This window comes from Lasioglossum baleicum, chromosome 11, assembly GCF_051020765.1.
Source record: "Lasioglossum baleicum chromosome 11, iyLasBale1, whole genome shotgun sequence".
Classification (NCBI taxonomy): domain Eukaryota; kingdom Metazoa; phylum Arthropoda; class Insecta; order Hymenoptera; family Halictidae; genus Lasioglossum; species Lasioglossum baleicum.
In genome coordinates this window covers 13,705,351-13,730,418 of record NC_134939.1, presented here as the reverse complement: position 1 = coordinate 13,730,418, position 25,068 = coordinate 13,705,351, and the positions used below count along the sequence as shown (strand labels likewise).

Sequence of the window (25,068 nt, the reverse complement as noted above, 5' to 3'; positions counted from 1 at the left end):
TCCTGAAGGTATTTTCCTTTATAAACGCGGTCCTTCGGTAGAACTCGCTGTAAACGTTTTAGAGATCGATGAACACTGTTTTTAACTTGTTAACCCTTAGCACTCGAGCGGTATCTAATCAATTACTAAACGTTTAGGTATTGTATGAGGAGTCATGCCAATTGCATATCCATAAAATTTTCGAGGTCGGAAGAAATGTGTAACTTTGCAGTCAGAGCTAGTTTAACTCGAAAATGACTAATAAGCTATCTATATCTATCCATCTATCTATCTTCTATCTATCTATAATATACAGGGTGTCCCAGCTAACTGGGCTACGAGTATCTGTAATCATGAATTCTGTAACATTTTATTGTGCATGAAGGGTTGACTGTAACGACTTTGAAGTATCGACCAGAAAGTTGCTTACGGTATGCGGTATACGATTGCTAGACGGCGGTAATGCGAAATCAGGTATTCATAGAAAGAATGATAACCAAGAACATGTGTGGGATGATCCGGAATGCACGACTCGCAAGCAATGTGGAAAGCGGCTCGGCGAGTCGCAGAAGCTTCCGGTCTAAAGGGAGGGCAGGGTAGAGTAGGACAATAATCAACTAATATTTAAAAATGACTAATAGTCTTTTCGAATGTTAGTCATAGCAAAAAATTAGTCGAAACATTTTGAGTAGTTAGTGATAACTAATTAATAATATTAATGTATGTTAATGGCACAATAGTGACTGATGACTGAAGATTGATGACTGATCATCAACTACTAATTCACTAATAAGCGGTAGCTGGGGTTTTTTAGTGCGTAAATGCATTTTTCCCCACCGCCTCCAAAAAAAGGCATTCGTCGAAAGAAATGAAGAGTTACGTAGTGGAATTGATCGCGACATTCCCTTACCGCCGTGGTGGAGATCGAGTTTCCCGCCGAGATCTGGCTGGCATCGTTGGCCAAACTGCCGGACAGAGCCGGAGAGGCGGAAGTGATGCTGGTGGTCGGTGACGTTGTCTTCGGGATCGGTGACCTGTTGATGGCCGGTGTCGACGCGTTACCCAAAGAGGAAGTAGACGCTGTGCTGAAAGCTGGACTCGCCGACGGAGGCGTGCCGAAGACACCTACGGTGCTAGCTACCGGAGTGCTCATCACGCTCGGCGTCGCCGCGTTCGTTCTTGGAAGGATGGGGCTGACGTTGGAAGTTTTGGTCAAGCTCGGCGTTAACCTGTGGTTCGAGGTTGGAACCGGCGACGGAGAGTCTTGCCAGGTGGTGCCGACGTGGTTCAGGTTACTGAGATCATCGTTTTTGTCGTTGTTGTTGTTGTTGTTATTGTTGTTGTTCAAGCTGGGCTCGTTCTGCAGCTTCATCTCGTCCATAGAGCTACTGCTCGTCACTACGGTGGGACATCATTGTATCAGATCGCGGTTGTTTTTACCGAATTAGAGAAGAAGAGGAATGTTGCTGCAGCGTAGACGTAGCTTTACGCCAAGGAGTTCCAACTTCAAATTTTCAGGAGGCGAGAAAGTTACACGGAGTTTTCAAATTCTGATATTGTGGCGCTACCTAGCAACCTATCGCTGAACTATAATCGTAGAGAAACTCACGTACGAAGACCCAATTTTCATAAAAAATAAACTTAGGCAGTTTTCATATTCGAGAGGGATTATAATTGGTTCCAAATAAGGAGGTACTTACTAGCCGACGAATTTAAGACTCTACTGCGCATATGACTCTAATGGAACTCGTTCATTGGCTAATCCCCCTACTCGTACTCCGCCGGCCACGCGATCTTTGGCTAACGCCATGAATTTCATGGCTGACGCGCAACAACATGCGCAGAACAAAGCATAGGATTAGGAAGTTATACGTTTTGGTTGCGTTTTCTCTTTGGCGTAATTTTACGTTAAGTGGTAAAAAGAGTTTTTGATTTAATTAGCGATAATAAATAGGGAAATATATTACAAAAAAAAGGATAGTTTGTGTTAGGATAAGTTTAAATAATTTTATGCAGTGTAAGAAACTAACGTCACGCGATTATTGAATAAAACTACGGGAAATATTGTGAAATATTTGAGGGCAGTTTCCATACGAGGCCGACGATATGTGTAACGATAAAGCCTAACAGTGGGGGAAGAACCTAAGCGGGGAAGGTGTCGCGTACGACTCGCGAGTTACAAGTTGGAACTCCCTGCTTTACACGAAGAGCTACGAAACGCGTACCTGCCGGAGTATTGCTGGTCGAAGTGCTGATAAAGAGCTGTTTGGCGACTGAGCTCGCGCTGCTTTGGGTAGGCAGCGGTCCGAAGTCGTCGATGCTCGTCAGAAGAGACAGACCCCGGGAGATCTGCTGGCACATCATCGAGACGCTGTCTTGACCTACAGACGACAGTTCCGGTATCGGGCTGACTGTAAAACATTTACAAAATTATCGAACGTTTCGCGCGCAGCGAGCATCGCAAACATTAACTCTAAATGTGCTGCTCTGAAACTGGTGCTTCAAACTACGGGTACATGCTGCACACGGCCACGCGAACGCGCGTGGAAGAAGTCTAACGAAAACGAACAGGTAGAAACTTCTAGTAGACAACAAACTCTGCGGGAAGAGAAGAGACAGTACCTAGTAGAGGGGAAAGTGTGAAGCTACAAAGGTCTACTTCTACGTTGTATCAAAGAGAATCGTGTCCTTTGCTCTGTGTTCGTTATATCGGTTTCATTCGACCGTTCAATCGGATACGATGAAATGAGAAACGATCAATCGTAGAAATGATCGTTCTCCCATTGCAGGGTACACAATGTATAATTCTAGACATGAAACGGGGATGATTCTAGAACATAGACCAAGGGGAACAGGCAACACGAACACTTAACAGAATAGGGAATAATGACCTTCGTCATATCCTTCGTATTCTGTTGTAAAAACGAAGAAGCTGATTATTCGGTATCTAGCTGAAGTACTTGAGAAAAGTTGTACGAAAGGGTTGATGCTCACCTGGTGGCTTTAACATGGTCGGCGGCAGTCGCGATAGAACCGTCGGCTCGAGACTGTGACTACGCGCACGTTCAAGGTTGCTAGGAAGATCGTTCACCCGCAAACTGAGCTGCCTTTTGAACGGAGAAGCTTGATTCAGTTGCGTGAAACCGCGGAAGGAACCTTGTCGTTCGAGCATCGACGGAGTGGCGTGCGGTCTCTCGATGGCGAAGGGGTTGTAAACTTGCTTCACCGGTGGTACATCTGCAACATCCGAAACTTTCAGCATCTGGCACGAATCTTGCGGCTCGCAACCGCCTACAGCGGCAGCCATTAATATCAGGGACTTAAGGGGGTATTGCTTTCCAGGATTGCACGAATTCATGCAAATTGCGCCTCGTAAACGTAGAAAAGACTAGACTGATCTTTCATCTAGCGCTTTTGACTGCTGAAAAACCCCATCTTTTCATTATGGAGAAATGGGAAGGCGCATCCCGCACCCTTGCAATTCTTTTTCTTTTTTATTGTTTTAACTGCAGGGAGTTTAATGCTTTATGCACATGTCCCGGGATCATCGCAATCCCGAGGTGTGTGACTCCTCCAGCTGTGACCCCGAAAATGTCGAGGAGCACGTGCATTGCTCAAGGTGAAACGAGTCTACCCTCATAATACCGGTGTATATCGTGTAAATTCCTGAATTTAAAACTCCACCGCTGCTCGATTTTACAGATCGATGCTGGATACATGTGAGCACTGACCGATAGCCCTCTCGCGGGAGTCCTGCAGCCGCTCGGTGAGGCTGGATTGCCTGAAGCTTCCGCTCCTCGTGAAGGTTGAGGTCTTCGAGTCGAACGTCATCGTGACACCGCACTCCTTGTCCCTTCTCTGCTTTCGTTCCAAACAAGCGGCGAAGGCGCAGCCCACGGCATGACTCAAACGTTCACCCTGGAAAAAAGGCGGAAACGTTCAGTTCCCGATCACGGCCGTCGACGATAAGAAGCTTAGCTTTCTACTCACCGACTCTTTCAGCGCCAAGAAACCGTGGCACATCCACCGTCTAGTCGTGCCGTCCCTGCATATGTAGCTGAACCCTTTCTCGTGATTTCGATCCGGGGCGCAAAACGAAACCTTCTCTATCGTCTGATCAACGATCAATCCTTTCGTCTCGTCCTCGACTACTCTGAGACCGTCCCCCGACACGTGCAGCACCGCGCGAACCGGCCTTCGTCTCGAATTCTGTTGGTTCGTCGCGAACAAACGAGATTAAGTTCCGCGAACATTGTTCGGCGTGTCGCGGCGCGAAATTCTTATCTCGCGTCGTTTCTCTCTTTCTCTCTCTCTCTCTTCTGTCACTTACCCTAAGTACTTTTAAAGCTTCCTCGCACACCTGCATGCCCCTCGACTCGAACACCTCTACACATCCCAGGTACTGCAACGATAAGACTCATTTCGATTGACGACAGAATTTCCGGAGAGAGGATATTCGATACGGTAGAACCTCCTATAACACCAGACATATTTTTCGATCGTGTTACACAGAGGTTCTACCGTGTCTCTCACAACGTTGTCAAAGCTTATTTCATTTTCGAACGATCGTGTTATCGTTCAGGACGATACCTTAACGTGGAAGGCGCAAGTAGCCGAACGGACAGCCGTCTCGTCTGCTTGCCATTGGTGGGGTTTACTCGATTCCGGCACGTGGGAATCTTTCCGCCGTCGAAAGCTGTCTCGAAAGCTCCGCCGAAGTCGATCCATTCTTTTCCCAGGAGACCTCTCTCGCTTCTGCGCAAACAGAGATAAAACACACTGTTACTCGTCTGTCCACTTAGGCGTGACCAATCAGATCGCATCGATCGCTTTAACCGAACCGGATGCGATAATCACGGTAACGATACGAAAATCAGTCATAACGCGATTTCTTCGTCAATTTATCGAATCGATTCGATGGACGACGAGCTTTGAAAAATTGGAGGAAATCGGAATTTGATTATCCATGGTCTAGCGACTCAGTTTTTCAATTATTTTACTATGTTCCATAAATCCGATCGTCTTGGAACTTTCAGATTTGTTAGATAGATAACAGAACATTGTTCTTGAATTTTTTAGTACGTGTAATTCAAAGGGTGCATACTTCATACTTTACTCAGAATGTGGTATCTGAAACATAGAATTCAAATTGCAAAATTGCTCTGAAGTAAAATTGGATCGAACCAGTGCGCTGAGAGCATAATTACATCTTTTACTCAGAATGGTGAAAAAAATATAAAGTTTAAGGTTTACATTATCAAATATGTCGGTATCTAATCAATAGACTGTGGATCTTCATGCATGTATGAAGAAATTCACTAGGTGAAATATAAAACAATAACAGATTGGAAAAATTTAAGAATCTTGCAACGTTGTTTTTAACGCAACGAAATCATTAAGGGATGAAGTCAATTTTTATTTTATTCCTGCTGTCCACAATCAATGCAGAACATTTTTATTTTGCATAAAGATCCGCAGTCTACTAATGAATTGCTAAACATTTAGGTATGAGGTGTTACACCACAATTTCATATCCATAAAATTTTAAAAATCCTAGGGAATGGAAGTACTCTAGCTGCGCAGAAATTTTTGATTTTGAAAGGTTTGAATGAGGGGTTAGCGACTTAAAATTTTGGGGGATTATCTTTCAACCTGAAAGCATTGTTTCGCACATGATATGAATAAAAAATATGGCTGGACCGTGCCTATCCTGCTAGAAATTCTTCGGAGAATTCCGCCTGGAGGGTTTCAATTGTCTCGGAGAACAGTCCCTGGGAAGCAATTTCGTGAAACGAAGCGTCGTCGAGGAGAAGATACGTCGCGCGGGTATCATCTCTCCGCTTTGCTCGGCGTTTGCCTGCTGAACGACCCCCTCGCGTGAAATCGGCGAGCCTCTGCGAAATCTGTGAGCATTCCCAGAGGACGAGCAGTCCGCTTCAGGTTTCCCCGATGAGTCGTTAACAGTCAGCCTTGAGAAAATAGCTGTCGGAAGGAAGGAAGCCGGTGTCTGGCAACAACCGAGTCGAGTCGAGTCGAGTCGCGTTGTAGTTTTACAAAGGCCTGTGATCGAATCTTGGCATCGGTTCCCAAAGAATCTTTTATATCGGGACCCTCCTCGGGTTCTCCCCTAGCGCGGCTCCGTCTACCCTCCTAAATCGACACCCCTAAGAACCGGCCGGCAGATCGAGACCCGAGGAAGCCCGTTGAGAAAGGCCCCCCTGCCTCTTTTTCATTGCGATCTCCATTACCGATGATTGCGCGTTGTTCGCCGTAATCGGTCGATTACCTCTTCGAGAACCAACTCTATCGAAAATTACATTTTAATCTCTCGAGAGAGATCTGACGTCGTCGCTCGGAAGCGTCTCGTAATCGATTCGCGATGGTTTTCTAAACGGAGGAGAAATTCCCATGGAAATAGCGGTCGGTAACGAAGAAGAATATCCGTTTACATAACTCCATAAAATCCTCGGGGCGATAATGGTTACAGAAGCGAGGCTTCGCCGTTGGTAAAGATAAGAGTAGGGCTCTATCTCGCCCTTAAAATACGGAAACACGTTAACCTAGGCTTACACGATCCTCGTGCGCCAGATAAGGAATATCAACGAGATCATCTAAGCGTACACTGGTATGGTGGACGCTGTAAATATCTCGTTCCCGAGATTGTGTGCTGCCTGTACAGCCAGTGTGCTCGTGTGATGGGTATCACGCGGGGTGGTCGATTCCCAAGGGAGCGTTCTCTTTAATCCGCCTTTTTCAACGCCCCACCGAACAGAATAAATATCGAAGCGATTTCGCCCTTTGAATGCGAGTTAACCCCGGTAATTGATCTCCTTTTAAGTTTCCTCGGGGACACAGGTTCCCTTAGAAAAATTAGTCTCGATTATTTTCAGACGAACGGCGAATACCGTTCCGGTTTGGATTTCGATTTTCCGCGGCGGTTGCGCGAAATCAGCGACTGCAAACAGCATCAATCCGCCTGTAAATGTTGCATAGGACAGTCGGCGTTATTCGATCGTGCATCTGACGCGCGTTTCGCCGAACCGCATTCGGAGACCAAGCAAATATTGTCACGTACTACACGCAAGCGTTCCGCGTTCCCGAGGATGAGAGCTCGTTCGCGTGCAAACAATAGGCGGCCAGCTGTATATTCACCGCGCGACGGTGTACGCGAAACGATACGCAAGGCCCTGTCAAAATAAAACGAGCACCCGGGCCGGCGCGAGCGAGACTTCCCTCCTTAGACCATATATAACTCTTTTAAAATTGATCCGAACCACTTGAACTTTTTTAAAATGTTAGACCGCCCAGAATGATCGAGAAAGAGAGTAATGAGACTGCGCATCTTTATGCATTTATGAAAAAAATGGGTAGTTACAATTTGAAACACTTTAAAACAGCTTATGAACATTATTAAAGAATGAAAAAAGTTATTAATTGGCTCTTGTTTGTTGCAGTTGATACAAACAATTTTTTATTTTGTACAAAGTTCCGTAGTCTAGTAATGAGCCTCTCCTCCTTAGATCATATACAGTCGGGAACAATACTAAATAGACACTCTTAAAAATCGTGTAACTTTTTTAAAATTGATCCAAGCCACTTGAATTTTTTAAAGATGTTAGGCCGCCCATTTTGCTAGGGAATGAGCAAAAAAGATTGTATAGATTGATGAAACGATGTTCTTTTCAACTTGTTTATCTGAGCCTGTAACATATACGCGTAAGATTTATCAAAATCGGTCAACATTGCAATGACCTCCATACTTTTAATCATCACGGTGGATGAAGTAATCTTGGAACACGGCATGTTATCCGGTGCCGAGAATACAGGGTGACAAGAAATAACGGAGTTAAACATTTCTTATTATAATTCTGTGAAATCGACGAATTTTGAAAAACCAAATGATAACAACCATAACGTCAGAAGAGCTGCGGCCCATTGCCGAAAATTTCAAGACACGTTTGAGCCTCTGTATCGGCGCAAAGGGTGGCCATTTCGAAACTTCTTAAATATATGAATACTAAAGATCCATGTTATGGTTGTTACTATGGTTTTTCAAAATTCGTCAATCTGACAGAATTATAATAAGAAATGATTAACTCCGTTATTTCTTGTCACCTTGTATAAGTGGATACATACATATGCTCCAAGCTTTCTTCTCGTCTCTGGGTCGCAGGAGAACCGCCACCGGCGCTAATGGTTAAAACGTGCGAAAGTAAGCGCTCTCGAATGCAATCCGATTATTCAGGGCTATTTGCTTAGAGAGCGATAATAGGCTTAGCAATGCGTTAGCGTAGTTGTGACGCGGCGCGGCGCGACTCAATTCGATTCGATTCGACCCGATCCCTATCGTCGTGTCGCCCCGAAGAGAGATAACCGGCTGGAGGAGTGTCCGTAAGTGGCCGTACGCCGCGCCGTTCAATTACAGCTGTCATCTGCCACCGGATCGATGATGCCTCGTAATTATGTTCTCGCGGTACTTATTTTTATAGTGTGCCCCTCTATATTCTCTACTGGAAATATTTGTTCGGCTACCGATTCGAGTAGCTTTTTATCCACCGAACGGCCGAATGGCCAAGTGGCCGAGTGCCATGAGAAAAAACCAGAGGACCGGTGAATCGACTCGCCCGGAATGTTCTCTCACGATATCTTCGGCAAGACTTACGACTTTCTTCTGCCACGGCATCGAACGCGAGTCGCGCCGCGATGACTCAAGCTTCAGGCACTCGGAAATTTTACGAAACGTTACGAAACGCCGCGACGGACAGTGTTTTTTCGATCATTTAGAGGAATTCAATTCTTAACGATGTTGTTTCCTATTTTTATCGTGTATTTTGTTAAAACTACTCAAAATACGATGATTTCTAATCACTTCAACATGACTTTTACCGTGTTGCATGAAACAAACGGAGAGTCTTACATAAATATATTTAATTAAACACAGATTTCCGCAAGATATGCGAAAGAGAGTCGTTCAACCGACGTGCGCGGAGCATCACATTTCCAAGGAGACCGAACCTCGCAACCGCGTTTCCTTTAAAGTCGTCGTTCAATTAGGTTTCCCTCGTATAATCCACGTTAATCATGCGATTTGATTGTAGGCCGAGGATCGTTACTCCGCATCCTATTGTTGCGACGTTCTCAACGGGAAAGGTCGAATCAAAGCGAGCGAGCGCCTCGCGATTATATTACGCGGGCAACCCGGTACGCAAAGCAAAAATCCGGCGATCGACATCGATGCATAACGATGACCGTCGCATTAGCAATTTAGATCGATCCCTGGTCCCATAAATAAATTGGATCTCTCTCTCTCTCTCTCTTTCTCTCTCGCGCGTCCCCATTATTAAATCAAGAGCTTCCGAGTGCTCTAAAAATTCGATTAGGAAATTCCGCGAGCTTCGAGTTAAGGTTTTCCACGCATAAATTGCGGAAATTGGTGTTGCGAGGTTCCGTTTATCGAATTACAAGTTTCCAAGTGCTTTGGGAAATTCGATTAAAAAATTCGAGAAAGTTCCGCGCCAAGGTTTTCCGATACAGAACCGACGTTTAAGATAAAAGCAATATCGCTGGCTCGGAGAGGAGAAGTCCGCGGCTCGAGGAGAGGCAAAATCGTTCTGAACTTCGTTCGACTGGATGTTCAGGTCTTCGAGGAAGCTTTCTCGATTCTAAGGGCAATTTTAATAACGCTCGCGGGGAGTGCCGCGGACTCGACGACTCGCTAACAGCAGGAAATTGCGGGGCTAGATCGACCTGCCTACGTTTTGACATGCACGAACCGTCTGCATGCACACACACAGACGCACACAATAACCACAGACGCATTCTCCTCCGCCGCCATATTTCCTTTCACGACTCAAGGTCGAAGCGGCAAACGATTACTGTGTATGCACCGGCCACTCGGCTAAAATGCTGCGAATGCAAATACGCGACCTCGCCTACTTATCTACCAATTAATGGATTTTTACGCGGGATCATTACCAACGATCATTGTCACGATTCCACGCCGACCAATGCGTTTCCACCATCGTTCGCATTCCGCAATCCTTCGGCACGACTTCCAAGAACCTTCGCCGCGGACTCGATCGAAACTTTCAACAAAGTTTCCGAGGAAACTCTCGTTCGTTCGACGTCGTTCGTTCGCTGAAAGATTCGCGGTCTAACGATCCGCTGACCGAGGTTGTTATTAATCATCATATTCATACTTCGTTTTTCCTTAGATTTTCATTCAATCCATACACTTAGGTTGCTGTATATTACCCTTGTCCGTCCCCGGTTAGAATATGCTTCAAGTATGTGGTCTCCGATAAGCGTTAAATATGAAATCATGCTAGAGAGAGTGCAGCATAAATTTCTCAGGCATTGTGCATGTAAGGCAAACAGCCCAATGTCAATCTTTGATCATGATCACTCTAAAATATTAAACACAGTCAACCTCGAAACATTATCTGATCGAAGAATAGTATCCGACCAGAGCTTTATCTTTAATTTGATCAATAATAGTATAGATTATCCCACACTCCAGAGGCAAATCAATTTCTACGTTCCTGAACGAGTTTTGAGAACAAGAGCAGGATTTCAAACAATGAAATCCAAATCCACTTATGAAGTAATAAATCCTTTAAACCGCATTATTGCTTGCTCAAACGCACTTCAAATAATATTGATTTTTTAATGGCACGTTACAGTCATTCAAAGGAAAATTACGCAAGATTATTTGTTAATCATACCTGTATTTGTTTAGTTTCGCGCTTGTCCATTGTTATGTAAATTTTAGGTGAAGACTTTTTTTTTGTTATGATTCTTTTTGTTTTTATCACGGTTATACTGTAAAAAACTGTATGCATTTGTATAAAAGGACCTCGGTCCGTATATAATAATAATAATAATGAAAATATTCTGCGAATGAATAGAAATGGAATTTCTTCGTTCACGATGAAATAAACTTTGCTTAAAATTGAAATCAAATAGGGCTGACATTTAATATGTAACAACCTAGTAGAAGGCCGACGCTGCGATAAGAAGAAACGAGGCAGTTTGAAGAAAAACAAGTGGCCCAGTTGGGTTTGGCACGGTGAAGGATTCTGTCCGCGAGAAATCAATCGATCGCGCTGTCGCCTGCCAGACCGGAGCCGAAACTATTCGAACGATTGCACTATGGGTTGGGAACCTGCTTTTTGAGCCGAAAACTATTGTAGCGTTGTTTCAAGGTCTAATGTTATATTATTAAAGGTCGTTGAATTCGTCTCGATACCAGTTCGAATATTATGAAGTAAAACGAAAATTTATAAAAGAGAACTTTTTTAAAACCACGCTTATATTCAAATGCACAAAAAAGGAGAAAATAATTTTTTTAGACATTAGTGACTATAAATGAAAGCGTGGAGCGCTAAACTATATTGACGTAATCTTCGTGGGCGATCCACGATTTTATTTAACAAGCACTAATGTCTAAAATAATTATTTTCTCCTTTTTAGTGCATTTTAATATAAGCGTGGTTTTTAAAAAGTTTTTTGTATTTTCTACTTTTTAGTCCTTTTTAAATGGAACGCAAGATATAGTAATACTGGTATGAAATAGTAAGATATAGAAACGCAGGGTATGGAAATACGCGAGATAGAATGAGGGGATGACTCCGAGAGACGACGTCTCTTGATGGAGTCCGAAATTGTCCGAAATGGAACTGAATGAACGGAACACCACACTTACTGAGCTCCTTCGGTGCGAAATGGGTCAGTGGAGTGGGGATGGGTCGGAGTGGGAATGCGTAGTGGAGCAGGGAGCGCTGGCGCACGGAGTGGGGATCGCTGAACGCGATGACGTACTACCGAGCGTCGTGCGACGAGGTGTGACGGTTAATATTATGTTAATATTATCCAGTTCTGAGCTATGTTTAAAGTTTCAAGTCTCTAGCTCATCGGAAACTCATTTAAAATTCGATTACAAGATTTGACACATACAACAACAACAAAAATTATTATTTTAACTCGGAAATGAAACATTTCGTCCTAGCTAGAATATTTCCATTCCCTATGATTTTCTAAACTGTATGCATATGAAATTGGTATAATAGTTCATACAATACAATAGTTCATACAATAAACAATATTTTGAATAATGGCACAGCAATTTTTAGTGGTGCCTCAGAGTCACCATACGAGTGCCATTGTTTTAACTCGGAAATGAAACATTTCTTCCGACCTATAATACTTCCATTCCTTGTCTTTGGAACGCCATATCTCATCACAGAGTCACCTGAACCGAGTAATATTTTGGATTTGGGTGTTTTAAAGGGTTTCTTCAATACTTTCGGCCACGAAAATGGGATTCCAGCCCAAGGTGAATCTGTGGAAGCGGGTGGAGGATGAGTGGAAGCGAGTGGAACCGAGCAGCGAGTAAAAAGGGACGTCCCGAAAGAATTCGACAATGAGTGGCTGGCTGCCACGGCCCTCGGTGGCTGGCATCGTTCCCTTCGGGGTTACGTGCCAATCGAAGTCACGGATCTCCTGGTCCCTGACGAGGTGTCGTGACCTAAAAAGCCCCCGGTGAAAGCCGGTACACATTCACGCGGTCCTCGGACCGTTCGTCGACCGGAGACACTGGATTCTGTTCTCGTAGCAACGCTCTGCCAGCGGACCAACACCTCGATAGATCCTCTTTGTGTACCCTACCTTCCCTCCCACCTGTTCTCGAGTGCTGCGCGATTCGAGATTCGTCGAGGGAACAAACGGGAACTATGGCGATCGACGAATCCCGTACCGTGAAAGATCCCAGGAGAAATTTCGGGATGGAAACTGCAGAATGAAAATTCAGACGGGTGGACCAGTTCCGAGAAGCGTCTCTCGTCTTCAGACGGAAGACGCTCGGTGTGTTCCACGCGCTTTCCACCAACAAGAGTTTCCCACATCGGGCCGCTAATTACGCTAATTACATTTACGGACGGAGAATAATGTACCTTCATGATCGACCATTGTTCCTCGCCGCTAAAAGGAGACATTCAATCGCGTGATTAGCACGATTACTTTCCAGCCTCGAGACAAAGCTTCGCAAACTCCTGCGACGTGCACAGCGAGGTAAACCAATGAACTTTCTGTCAAAATGAAACAACTTTCGATAGAAGTCAGATAGAGCGCTGATTCTTTCTTCAAATTAAAGCTGAAATGTTGCAGTTTCAATTTAGTAAGTTATCAGTAAATGTAATACTGCATTCACGATAAACTAGCCGAAAGAATAGAATGCTACCCGAAAATTTCAATCATATTATCGTATCGTATCACTAGAAGTTAAAATTTTCAAGGTTAAAAACCGTTCGTACCATAATCTTTCCATTTACACACATTCTGCAATATTTCCGCTGTAATTTAAAAAAAGAATCATCGCTCTATCAGATTTCTATCGAAAGTCCTTTGATTTTGACACAAAATTCATCGGTTCGCTCCTGGGTCGGGAGCAACGGAGCCACGCCTACCAGGGGTACTAGACGCGGAAGGAGTGTCCTCCATTGGCGCCGCTCGCTCGAAAATATTGTTACAGCGGGCAATCCAGAAGCGAACAGTCCAATTTGCTGGAAAGGAGAGTGGTTCGCTGGTGGAACAAAGAGTTACACCTGCTCTATTCGACGGCGAGGAACGCAAACAGCCGTGAAAACGTCATAGATCCCCATCGAGGGGATAGACAACGACCGCAAGTTTGCTGGGCGAAGTTGGCGAGTCGAACCGCGGCGAGTGCGTTCCACTGAAACAGAGTTGAATCGCGGTCGTCGAGCGAACGCAGCGAGGCGTTCGCGTTATTGTTCCGCGAACAACGCCGCGCATCGTAACGCGTACCTGCGTCTGCCTACGTGCAACACCTGTCTCGGTGAAAGGATCGAGTACCCGCGCATGCAACCAGAAATATTTGTCGCCGCGAGAGAGACCCGCTGCCATTTCAGGCAACGTCAAATATTCGTTCCCCTCCGTGATGCGTCGGGGAAACTGAAAGTCTGTCGCGCTATTCATCCAGGCTCTCTGGCCTCCGCTTCGCGTAATTGCGTTTTAATAGCGCCTTTGAACGCACAGGTTCCCTGGTATCTCCTTTTGTTTGCCGAGTCTATTGATTTTCCTTGTACGCCCTTACTTTGCCCTGTCGTTCCCCGATAGCGAATTATTTCGGCACGATACGGACGACTAACGGCGCGTTCAGAATGCTCGTTTCAATTTCAGTTTTCCTGGCCAAATTTGTTGTACGAGGGTCGTCCAAATGTCGTTTATTTTTCACGTCAATACTCTTCTCGCAGCGATGTTCGAACCTTTTTAACCCTTCCAAATGGTTCGATGAAAATCTCTGTCCTCCAAACGAAACTTTAAGCTTAGGAAACAGGAAAAAGTCGCTGGGGGCCAGATCTGGTGAATACGATGGGTGGTCAAGCAATTCGAAGTGTAATTCGTGAATTTTAGCCATGGCGACCGCCGAAGTGTGAGCAGGTGCGTTGTCTTGATGGAACAGCATTTTCTTGACAAAAGCACTGACATCGCCTGGCAGAAACGACTGTCAAACAACAACTGAGCGTCCGAAATGCCTGGAATTTTCACAGGCATCTTTCAAAGCATATTACATTGTAGTACGAGAATGGTTTTGACGAGTAACATCATCTACATGTTCAGGGTAAATAGTTTTCAGACAACCCTAGTGATTTGGATGTTGCGAACTATCCGAACGCTGGAGATCCACTGGAGAATTCTGAGACACCTTGTAGAAATCCGGATCCCTCTCCCCCGATATCAGGCGTACGGACATCGGCACCAGTTATCCTTGGAGTTCGATCCCCCGTTGCTTTCTCTGCGAGTGTGCGTGACCGTAAACGTACACGCGTGTTCGCGCGTCTCGTTCGAACAGATTTATGCGCGCCGCTCGCGTAATACGATTCGAACGTAATCACGAGCGTCTTCGGGACTCGCGTAACCCCAACCGAGTTAAGTCGATCCACCGACTGACGTAGCTTCTCCATTGACAAACGAAGACGAACGTGATTCTTCCTTGCGTACGCGAACCGTTGCGAACGCGTCGCGTCGTTCCGCGAGCGGGACGTATGTATAGATATATTTAACTCCGAGATGATTCAGTCGAGTCGTTCGCTAACGTGTAATTATTTAGGATGCGATAAACCTGCCGACTGGTTCTACAAGGACGTGGTCGCGAGGGGGTAGCTCGGAAGCCGGCGTTTCTCGTGGAAACGCACCCGTATGGCTTCGGCCAACATCCAGGCGAACGACACAGCTGAACAGCGTCCCGAGAACCCGATTGGCTTTCTCTCGATCCTCGGAACGCTTTCTAGCGATTGCGCGATCGACGCGAACGTCATCGGAACGGAGCAGAGTATCGAGTTACCAAAATATAATAATACATATAAGACAAACAATCCGATGTCAATCTTTGATCATGATTGCTCTAAAATATTAAACGTAGTCAACCTCGAAACATTATCTGATCGAAGAATAGTATCCGACCAGAGCTTTATCTTTAATTTGATGAATAATAATATAGATTGTCCCGCACTACTGAGGCAAATCAATTTCTACGTACCTGAACGTGTTTTGAGAACGAGAGCAGGATTTCAACAATGAAATCCAAATCTACATATGGACTATCCTTTAAATCGCATTATTGCAAGCTCAAACGTACTGTATAATAATATTGATTTTTTTAATGGCAAGTTACAGGCATTCGGAAGAAAATTACGCAAGATTATTTGTTAATATCGTACCTGTATTTGTTTAGTTTCGCGCTTGCCCCTTCGTACAGAGTTGGGCATTAATCGATTAAAATTTTAATCTTCATTGATTGACTAATGTGCAAGATTAAGAAAAGGAATCATCGAAAAATCGACGTTTGATTTAATCGATTGATGAAGTTAATCGTCAATCGTTGATTAGAAAAAGAAATCATAGAAAAAAAGCATAAAAGCACGTAAACAGAGTTTATATTATAGACCAAATGACGATACACCTAAACTCAGTTTACATTTTTTTCAGTATTCATATATATGTATATAGTTTTGATTCACTATTTCATGTCGAAATTTCAACAGTTAATCAGTAATCAATTATCCGATTGACGACTACAATTGAAAGGAATGTAATCGTTAATCGCAATGAATGATTAATAAGTATTTAATCGTTAACCGCAATTTTAACGACTAAACTAGGAGATTAATTGTTAATTGGGATTAACGATTGAAGTAGAAAAGTCGTCAATGGTTGATTAAATTTTTGCCCAATACTGCATTCTTAGGTAAATATTAGGTTAAGACTTCTTTTTTTGTTATATTTCTTTTTGATTTTATCAGTTTGCTAGTGTAAACAACTGTAAACATTTGTATAAAAGGACCTCGGGCCGTATATAATAATAATAAATAATAAAATTTGATCGATTTAACTCGCGAAAATCGAACATCCAGCCTTCAGATACGTGTCCATCTTCGAAGATTGGAAGGAACGAAGGGAACTTCGAGGTTGTTTCGAAGTTTCGAAGTTTTCGATGCGGTTTTCGAAGGCTACGCCCTCTCGACCCGACCGCGCGTCTCGCTTCCCGTGACGGTCCTACCGGTGCGAAATTACGAACAGCTATGTCCAAACTTTCATCAAACATCACTGACGTTTACATTGTAACACATTTTAGAAAATGAGCGTCTCCATTCGCGCAGATTCAACTTTTTTCGCCACTTATCCATTAACTGGAAACGAATCGAACAAATCGAAGCTTCAAAATCTTCGACCTTCGAAGGAAAGTAATAGCTCTAGTCCATCTGACAGTTTCTGTCGATAGTTGCTCTCGAGAGTGGTCTCAATCAGTGCCGTAACGAGGGCGTGGCGAAAGAGGCGCCCGCCACAGGCGCAACTGGGTTTGGGGCGCAAAACAAAGAATACATACCGACCCGGTTGAGGGTCGCTTAAACGCTTTTCAAATCTTGCAAAAAAATTAAGAACTCTCATTACAAAACACGTATCCAAATCTGGACATGGAATTAAGGATTTTCATATCAATGCCTTTAACAAGAGCTTCCTGCAAACGTTCGTTTTTAGCAAATTAAAAATTGTAAAATCCTTCTTCTATTGGACAAGAGCGATTAACAAATATGTCTATAATATCAATTGAAAAAGATGTTGCCAAAACATTAAATTATGACGATATAATAGATGTGTTTGCAAATGAAAAAACGAGAAAAATTACTTTATGAAATATGCTGAACTGTTTTATGTTTTTATTATATTATTTTAACATATACCTATGTTTTGTATTTCTTTTAATTTGTCGTCATTGAATATCAATAAAAATTTGTTCTTAATTAGGTTATAGATTATTTATTCATACAAATACCTTGACAAATACATTATTGTATATACAGGCAACTCATTTTGATGAGGTTAATAGTATTTAATATATTGCATTTAGTAAAATTTAACTTGTTACTTTAAAACTTTTAATTTTTTTGTCATTATTGGGTTACGGGGCGGCGCAAGTTAGACACTTGCCACAGGCGCTTCATACCCTCGTTACGGCAATGATGTCGATAGTTGCTCTCGAGAGTGCTCTCAATTTGCGTGTCCGTTTGAGAGTATTTCGGAAATTTGTTGCTCCTGGAGATTAATGTGAGAACGAACTCTCGGAAAGTCTCGGAAACTCTCAGATGAATTTCGATGGTTTTAACTAGACTGCGGATCTTTATGCAAAGTGAAAATTGTTCGTATCGATTGTAAGAAACACAAGTCAAATAAAATGGTCATTCTTCCTTTAATAATTTCAACAAGGTAAAGATAATACATAAACATTCTTGTATTCATTTTCATCATCGAGAACTCCGGAAAAACTACTAGATAACGAGATGACAAAAAAATAAGCACACATACAGTGATACCCACCTAATCCAGACCAATATGTGTACAATAATGGCAGAGAAAGGACTAAGCGGATGCTAGGAAACCCAATGAAGTTCGATTCGCTCGAAATCTCGAGCAGCTTCGAGCTCGGAAATTGGAATAATGGTCGGTTGGGTCGCGGTGGCATTTTGCCGGAGCTGGGAGCCGGTTTCGATATAATTGTTACGCCGAAGAACGGAAACCGCATCCGAGCGACACGTCAGAGCACAGGTGAATCATATTCGAGCAGAGAAATCGCTCGGAAGAGCACTCGGCGAAGAGAGACCGTATATTTACTTGGGTCCGCGCGTCGTGGACATTTCGTTCGAGCGTTTTTAATGTTTTACAGCCGGTGTGGCGTGGCTGGAATTTAATTTTGCTAAAAGCGGGGTGGAACGGCGCGGCGAGCTATTAGTTCATGCAATTACGCTCGCTGAGCGGGAAGATTGCTCCGCTAACCGAATAGTCTTCGAGGTAGCCGGACACGAAGAAATGATCAAACGGCTGGCTCGAAGGTTGCGTCGATAATATTCATTGCGACAACAGCGTTCGACGCTGACGTACGGCGCGAGCATTCTCCGGTGATCGTTCATCTATAAATGATAATTAACCGCCACTGGCGTTATGCAATCGAATAATTGTTGAGGTGTATCGCGCGGCCTTGAACACTGAAAAAAAAAGAAGAAGAATGAGAGGCTCGTTAACCGCGTTGCGCGACACGTAACAGAAGCGCATGCTATAACGCCAGTAATTATATTATCGAAACCGTGAACGTCGAAAGTTTCGCTTTACGCGCTTTTCATCGCCTACGATGATTTCACAGTCGACGGCACCGTGCGTCAGATTTCACCTTCGAGACAAAGATCGGTTATGCAAACCCGTCGATGGAGCACTAGGAATTCATTAGTAGCGTTCGCAAGAATTCTCGGATCGGGCCCCGGCCTGATTACAAGCAACGAACGTGCGCTGCTCTCATAGGTATTCATGAAACTGCGCCGAAGAATGCGCCCTCGCGTCCACCAATCGGATCGATCGGCGCGTTCGAACGACTTTGGAAACTGTCGCGACACTTTTCCCTTCGAAAAGAGACCTGGTTCGCTGTCGAGGAGTAAAATTGCTATCGTTGATGAAACATCGATTAAGAAATCGCGAGAGAGGTGAGTCACTCCAGGAAGCGTTGGAGTCCATATCGAACGAGCAGAGTCACCTGTGGCAGCGTTTAATTATGAAAAGGTTCCAGTCTAAATGTTTATAATCGCGAAACGTTCGAGGAACGAGACGCGAGTTTATCTAGGAGCACGCGTACGAATGCGAAACGAGTGGCGCGAAGAATAGAAAAGAAAGAGCGTCTGTGAATAGTTCAACGTCGATCAGCCTTCGCGCGGTTTCCGTGTGTTGGTAGAAATTTTTCTGTGCCGTGTAACAACGTTCACCGCAACAGACGCCATTCACACGACAATGTACTTACACGCCGCGCGAGCAACGCTAGATAAACATATTCCAGTCACACAGCACTCGCCCATTCGTTATCGGGCAAATGGCGGCAGAATTATGGCCGGGCATGGACGAAAACTCGAGACTGAGAGAGCGAGAGAGCCTTTTTAAAACCCGGCACAAAGAGGGATAAGGAGAAATGATGTATGCGACCTTCGTCGCGACCTCTGCGGGACCAGTTTCGATCCGACCACCGAAATACCAATCCGCCCACGAACCAATGGAAATTCATTCGTGGACGCGTTAAAGTCAAAACTTTCGCGTGGACGCGTGTCCACGCTGCAGATTCCTTTGCGAAAATGACACTGACCCCTATAACGAGAAATCGATAAGAGACTTTCCTCCCCTGCGCCGCGTCTCACCATTTGCAACCAATTTCGAGGACAGTAGACGTGCTAAAAATATTGGCAATAATAAACTGCGGATCTTTATGTAATTACGGCTTTTGAAAATTTTTTTAAACTGCTGTGTTATAAAATGTGGCAGATTTTAGTACGATCTTCATTTGTTTCAGATCTAAACAGGTTACTAACACGGAAAATAAGATTCTTTTTTATTCCAGCTTCTTAAAATTCGTCTACAAACATTGAAAATTGCGTAAACATCCGCAATCTACTAATTAATAATGTTACGCGATTCTCGTACAACGCGGAATTGTATGATAAAATACGGAAATTCCCCGTTCACTTAAGTGGCGCATAGTTAACGTGACCATTTACTTTTTTTCCTCAAAACGGGACACCTATTAATTTTTAGGTAATACATATTGGATTGGGGAATAAGTTCGTAGCGTTTTATGTTTTTTTTTATTCTACAACGATTTTTTTGTTCCCTTTTATCCCCCAACCCAATAGTATGTGTATTCAAGAAAACGCATAGTTTCTATTTATTATTGAAACAAAAACAGGAACGAACACGTGAAAATAAATAATTTATGTGGTCGTATATTTTTCTGAAGAACAGACTCTTCGCTGTATGCGCAACTGTGTACATACTCGCAACCGAGGAGCGAGCGAACTAGCAGCCTTCTGTCGACTTACAATATGTGAGACTTATTGGCATGCCCTAGGCTAGAGTAGACGCTCGAATGATTTTTAGATTTTTCGCGTCCTTTTTGAAATTGTTACCGTGGATTGCTCTCCTTCTAAAAACGTGACATTTCGGCGTCCCGAAGATGTGCTTGGGGACAACGGGACAGACTATGTACCTAAAAACTAGACGGTCCCGTTCAAAACGGGACGCATGGTCACATTAGATGCCTACAGATGTCTTCCGTTTCGTAATTCTCATCCCGCCTTATAATAACGTCGTTGGATGGTTGGTGTAAACTTCCGACTTAAGGTAACCCCACAAGAAAAAATCCAACGGCGTTAGACGATCTCAGGAACAATATTGAACACGAAATTACCAACATTCCGGCTGATATGTGTGGGAGAGTAGTTGAAAATTGGATTCAAAGAATCGATTGCTGCCGTGGTGCCCGTGGAGGTCATATGAACGACATCGAATTCCACACATAATTGTAACATGTGTACTACAACTCTAATAAATTTCAGCCCGATATTTCAATTTTTCTGTGTTTTATTTAAACTCAAAGTTGTTATGTCCTTATTGAAAAACCTTTTATTATCCGTGTAAGGGCACAGATATAGTGGTGCGGTGAAGATCGAGGATAGCGGCGAGGTGAACGTCGCGACTAAATCAAACCAATGTAATTAAGAGTCCGTTCACACACACAGACTTGGATCTTATGGATCTTATCCGTGGATCTTATTTACATTGGCATCTTCGTATTCGTTCACACGTGTTCCGAACGGGTTCGAAACGCGACTGTTTCTAATGGAGCGATGGCGAGAGAATAGCAGTGCATATAGAAACAAAAGTCACCTCGCCGCTTCACTATATTCCCGTACTTATACGAGGAAAATTCTCGTACAACACGATTTCATGCAACTCGTAAAGTATTAACCTCGTTCTACGGGAATCCACTGTACTCTACGGGTACCTGCTGTCTGGCGCAGGTGCGCTCGAGCTACTGCCAAACAATGGTCCCTTATTTATTTACCGTTCACTCCTCTCGCAAGACCTTGCGTCTTATCAATTCTCATTATTAATCCCACCGAAGGGTTGAAGGCTGGGAAGGTATGGCTCGAACGGTCAGAGAAAGGTCAGTCTTAAAATGAGAACGATAAGCACAAAGAAGATTATCCTTGCTCGGGGCCCGTTACGCTGGCAGACTATTGTTGGAAAGTGATATTTCTTGGTCGGAGAGGAGCGATCGATGCGAAAATAGAAAGAAAAGAAATGAAAGACAAGGTGCGCCTGCGGGCAGTATGGTGAAGGGGGGTTTCGAGGCGTTTCAAAGGCAGCAAAGGCGCTCCTCGAGCTAGGCACATCGCCTACCATGGAAGAACGTACGCTCCGTTTAACGATTGGTATCAGAAAATCGCGGCACAGTGTTGGCGATCGGGAGGCGTGAGTCGCGCGCGCGCGCGCGTCACACGTGGGCATCTGCGAGAGATATCAACATCAACGACGTACAGAGCAAGACCGCCGGGAACGTACCGAGAGGCGAAGACCATTTCCAGCATGACTGGTGGCTCTTTCGAGCGGCTGGTGGGCGGACGGGTGGTTTCCCATTTCTCTGCGTGCACCGATGTTTTCACGACGCGCAGTAGTGACGACTGCGTCAAGTATCCAAACACAACGTGCCGTGCTGCTGCTCTGGCCGTTTCCCTTGGTGCACCATACACGGCGACGACAATCCCATCGAGCGTCCACAACACTGCGCGATCTATTTTCCCCTGTCGATCGCTTTCCGACGATTTTATATCCTCGGCACTAGATCCACGAGCCTCGGGTCGTTGACGCACTACCGTGTCGTTACACACACTTCGAATAACAGAGAGACGGTATATACGTATACGTATATCACTTTCACGGTTGTAGATGCCTGTATCCAGTGAATGGAAAATCGGTGAGCAACAAATTTCTCGGTTGTTTCCACGTTGCTCCGCGTTGTTTCTACGGCATTCCGTGGATTCACCGAGGCAACGTAGCGCTCGGACAAACAAGCGGCACTGCGAACGCGGATAACTGTGGGGGCTTCCCGATCGACCAAGGTACCGTCACCGAACCACCGAGTTCCATCGCGAGCCTACTCGCGCTTCACGGCTTACTCACGCTTCGTGCGTCCGCTTATCACCGTCGTCGCCAGCCAGGTGTACACGACCGACCCATTCACACCCCACCGAACAGCGCGCGGCCGTTGACTTCCTTTTTTACTTTTCACTTTTCACTCCTCGCTTTTTCTCCACCGTCGCGATTTCAACCCTCTCGCGCCTATACGCCTCGCCCGTTCATTCGCCAGCGAACCGTTCGAATCGCTCGAACCGGAGGGAATAGTTTGAGCGAAGCGGCGCTACCGACACGACACTCGAATCGACCGGTAAAAACGAACGAGGAATCGACTCGGGCGTATCGACTCGCGACTGAAGAGATCGTACTGACGAATCTTCTTCTTCTTCGTCGTCGTCCTCTTCTTCTTCTTCTTCTTGTTTCTTCTCCAGCTCGTCCAGCACCTCCTCCGCCTCCTCCACCTCCTGCTGGTCCCTTCGTAACGCAAGCAGGCAGTTGAAACTGGTCGTTCGACTTGCCCCGGAGGTTGACGTCATGGACTCTACCTAGAGTGGGATACCGGCTACTCTCTTTCAGTTTCACGTTCCCCTTTGCACCAGCAACCAGCACCAGTCGACCAGTAGTCTACCTTACAGTCGACAGTGGGGAGCGTGTATCCTGGCAGCTCGCACGCGATTCGCTCTCGCGATACTCTCCACCGTTTGGCCGGCGATGATGCGCGCCGATGTGTCTCCGGCTCGTTATTTTTAATCGATGACGAATCCTGCCTCGGATTTGCGAGAGAACGGTCGAGCCTCCTCGACGATCGCCACGAGGACAGACTCGAAGTGTCTCTGGCAAGATCGTCCGCTGAAATCGACGGTCCTGCAGGCGCCTCAGGTGTTCTTCTCTTTCGTTAAAGTCCCTGGAATCCTCGCATCGCTGCAAGTCTCTTTTCTCCGTTGAAAGATTTCGATCTCGCTTCGAACAACGATCGAGACGTCCTCGATCGCGAAGTAAGACTGACCCCAGCCTCCTGTCAATCGATGCGCCAATAAATATCCGCTCGGCGTCAAAACAACACTGTGCGTCGTTCGCTCGTTCGTACGCGAACGTTTAACACGATTATCCTCGGGATCGTTTAAAGCAGCCGCGTCGGTTAACGACGAGCATTGGAGCCCTGGCTGCTACGACCAGTTCCCACGTTTTTCCGTTAGAATTGCCGCCGTCACGCTCGCCGACTTCCGGCGACCCCACCGGAATTGCGATGCACGTTTGATTTGTCGCGTCTGGCTGGACGTCATCCGCGAGAAACGCGACCACGTTCGTATCTCTCTCGCGAGTGTCTCTACCCGAAGTATGTCCGTGCTCGAAACGGTGTCTTTGTCTCGATTCACGAGAAACCAGCGCACAGGGATTTTTTTAGAATGTCCGATGAACGTACGCACCGAAGAGAATATTCGCGCACAGAGAGAACACCTGTAATTGTTTAAACAAAACGTTCATTCCCCTTTGAGGAGGAACTTCCGCGCCACCTGGTGAAGCTGTCGCTTCGGGTTACGAGTTCCAACGGTCGGAGGCTACGTTAAAACCGTCCGTTCGCTCAAGCAATGGTCATCCACGAAGAAAGATGGTCGAAGAGCGCACGCGACCACGCGTTATCCGTTTCTCGAGGAAAAGCGCACGATAAACCTGCTCACTTTCACCGAAACAACGCGAGCCAACGGAAAAAACCTGACGGGACGAGAACGCACGCTCGATCTTCCGGTGCTCCGGCAGACCGACACTCAAAGAACCCCCCCCTGATACACTCGAGACGCGAATGCCGTAGTACAAACGGGCCCAGGTCGCTCTACCCGGGTCCTCCGGCCCCGCCAGGGGTGTACTCAGCTCCCGCCATGCCCTCTACCTTCTCCGAAATTCGAACTGGTTAACGGTACACCGACGAGCTGGCCACTCTCCGCGCGTTTAATCAGGTAATTGCCCGTTAACGAACGGCCCGCGCCGTCTTTTCGAGCTGCAGAAATGTTTTGCATTCATTGTGGGAAGCAGGAACAACATAAAAATTCATTTCGCCCCTGAACGACTTTGTTACATTAAAAGCAACGTTACGATGTTATTGAAATTTTCTAATCTTTTACTGTTTTATATTTCGCCCAACCAGTTTCTTCATAAATAGATAAAGATCCGCAGTGTAGAAATTATAATCCTTTCTGGAACTAAGTTACAACTCGAAATGAGTAAGTTCTTCTATGAACGATCTTTATGCGAAATAAAACTTTTCTTCTGAACTGCAACAAACTGGAGCCAAATAGAAATTCATTTTCTTCCTCAATATGTTTCGTACTCTAATGTTTTTGCTGTATTAAATTCCACCTATTCATTTCTGTCATAAACGCATAAAATTCGTTGTCTGGTCACTGTCGAAGTTCGATGATATAATCCTACCAACGACAGCAGAATGATTGTTACCTTGCTGATATAATGTATACAATGTATATAATGTGCGGATAGAAAAAATTCTGTTTCTCCGGTGAGATGCGAGAAAAGAGAGGAGAGAAGAAAGAGAGGAGAGAGACGAGTCCATCG

The 25,068-nt window shown here is 45.0% G+C and overlaps 1 protein-coding gene across 5 annotated transcripts in view; it reads right to left on the bottom strand.

Moving 5' to 3' along the window:
- The window catches only part of Numb (NUMB endocytic adaptor protein), a 74,719-nt gene that overhangs the window by 6,581 nt on the left and 43,070 nt on the right, over positions 1-25,068 (bottom strand). For 2 of the 5 annotated variants that reach the window (XM_076433416.1, XM_076433417.1), the window contains exons 3-10: positions 4,570-4,734; positions 4,310-4,381; positions 3,970-4,188; positions 3,711-3,897; positions 2,974-3,216; positions 2,871-2,891; positions 2,205-2,390; positions 890-1,377 (exon numbers count right to left, since the gene is read on the bottom strand). In XM_076433416.1, the coding sequence (XP_076289531.1) occupies positions 890-1,377; positions 2,205-2,390; positions 2,871-2,891; positions 2,974-3,216; positions 3,711-3,897; positions 3,970-4,188; positions 4,310-4,381; positions 4,570-4,707 (1,554 nt within the window). In that variant the 5' untranslated portion in view covers positions 4,708-4,734. Of the gene's footprint in view, positions 1-889; positions 1,378-2,204; positions 2,391-2,870; positions 2,892-2,973; positions 3,217-3,710; positions 3,898-3,969; positions 4,189-4,309; positions 4,454-4,569; positions 4,735-21,927; positions 22,148-25,068 lie in introns of those variants that run through there. The other 3 variants (XM_076433414.1, XM_076433415.1, XM_076433419.1) reach the window with 3 other exon arrangements.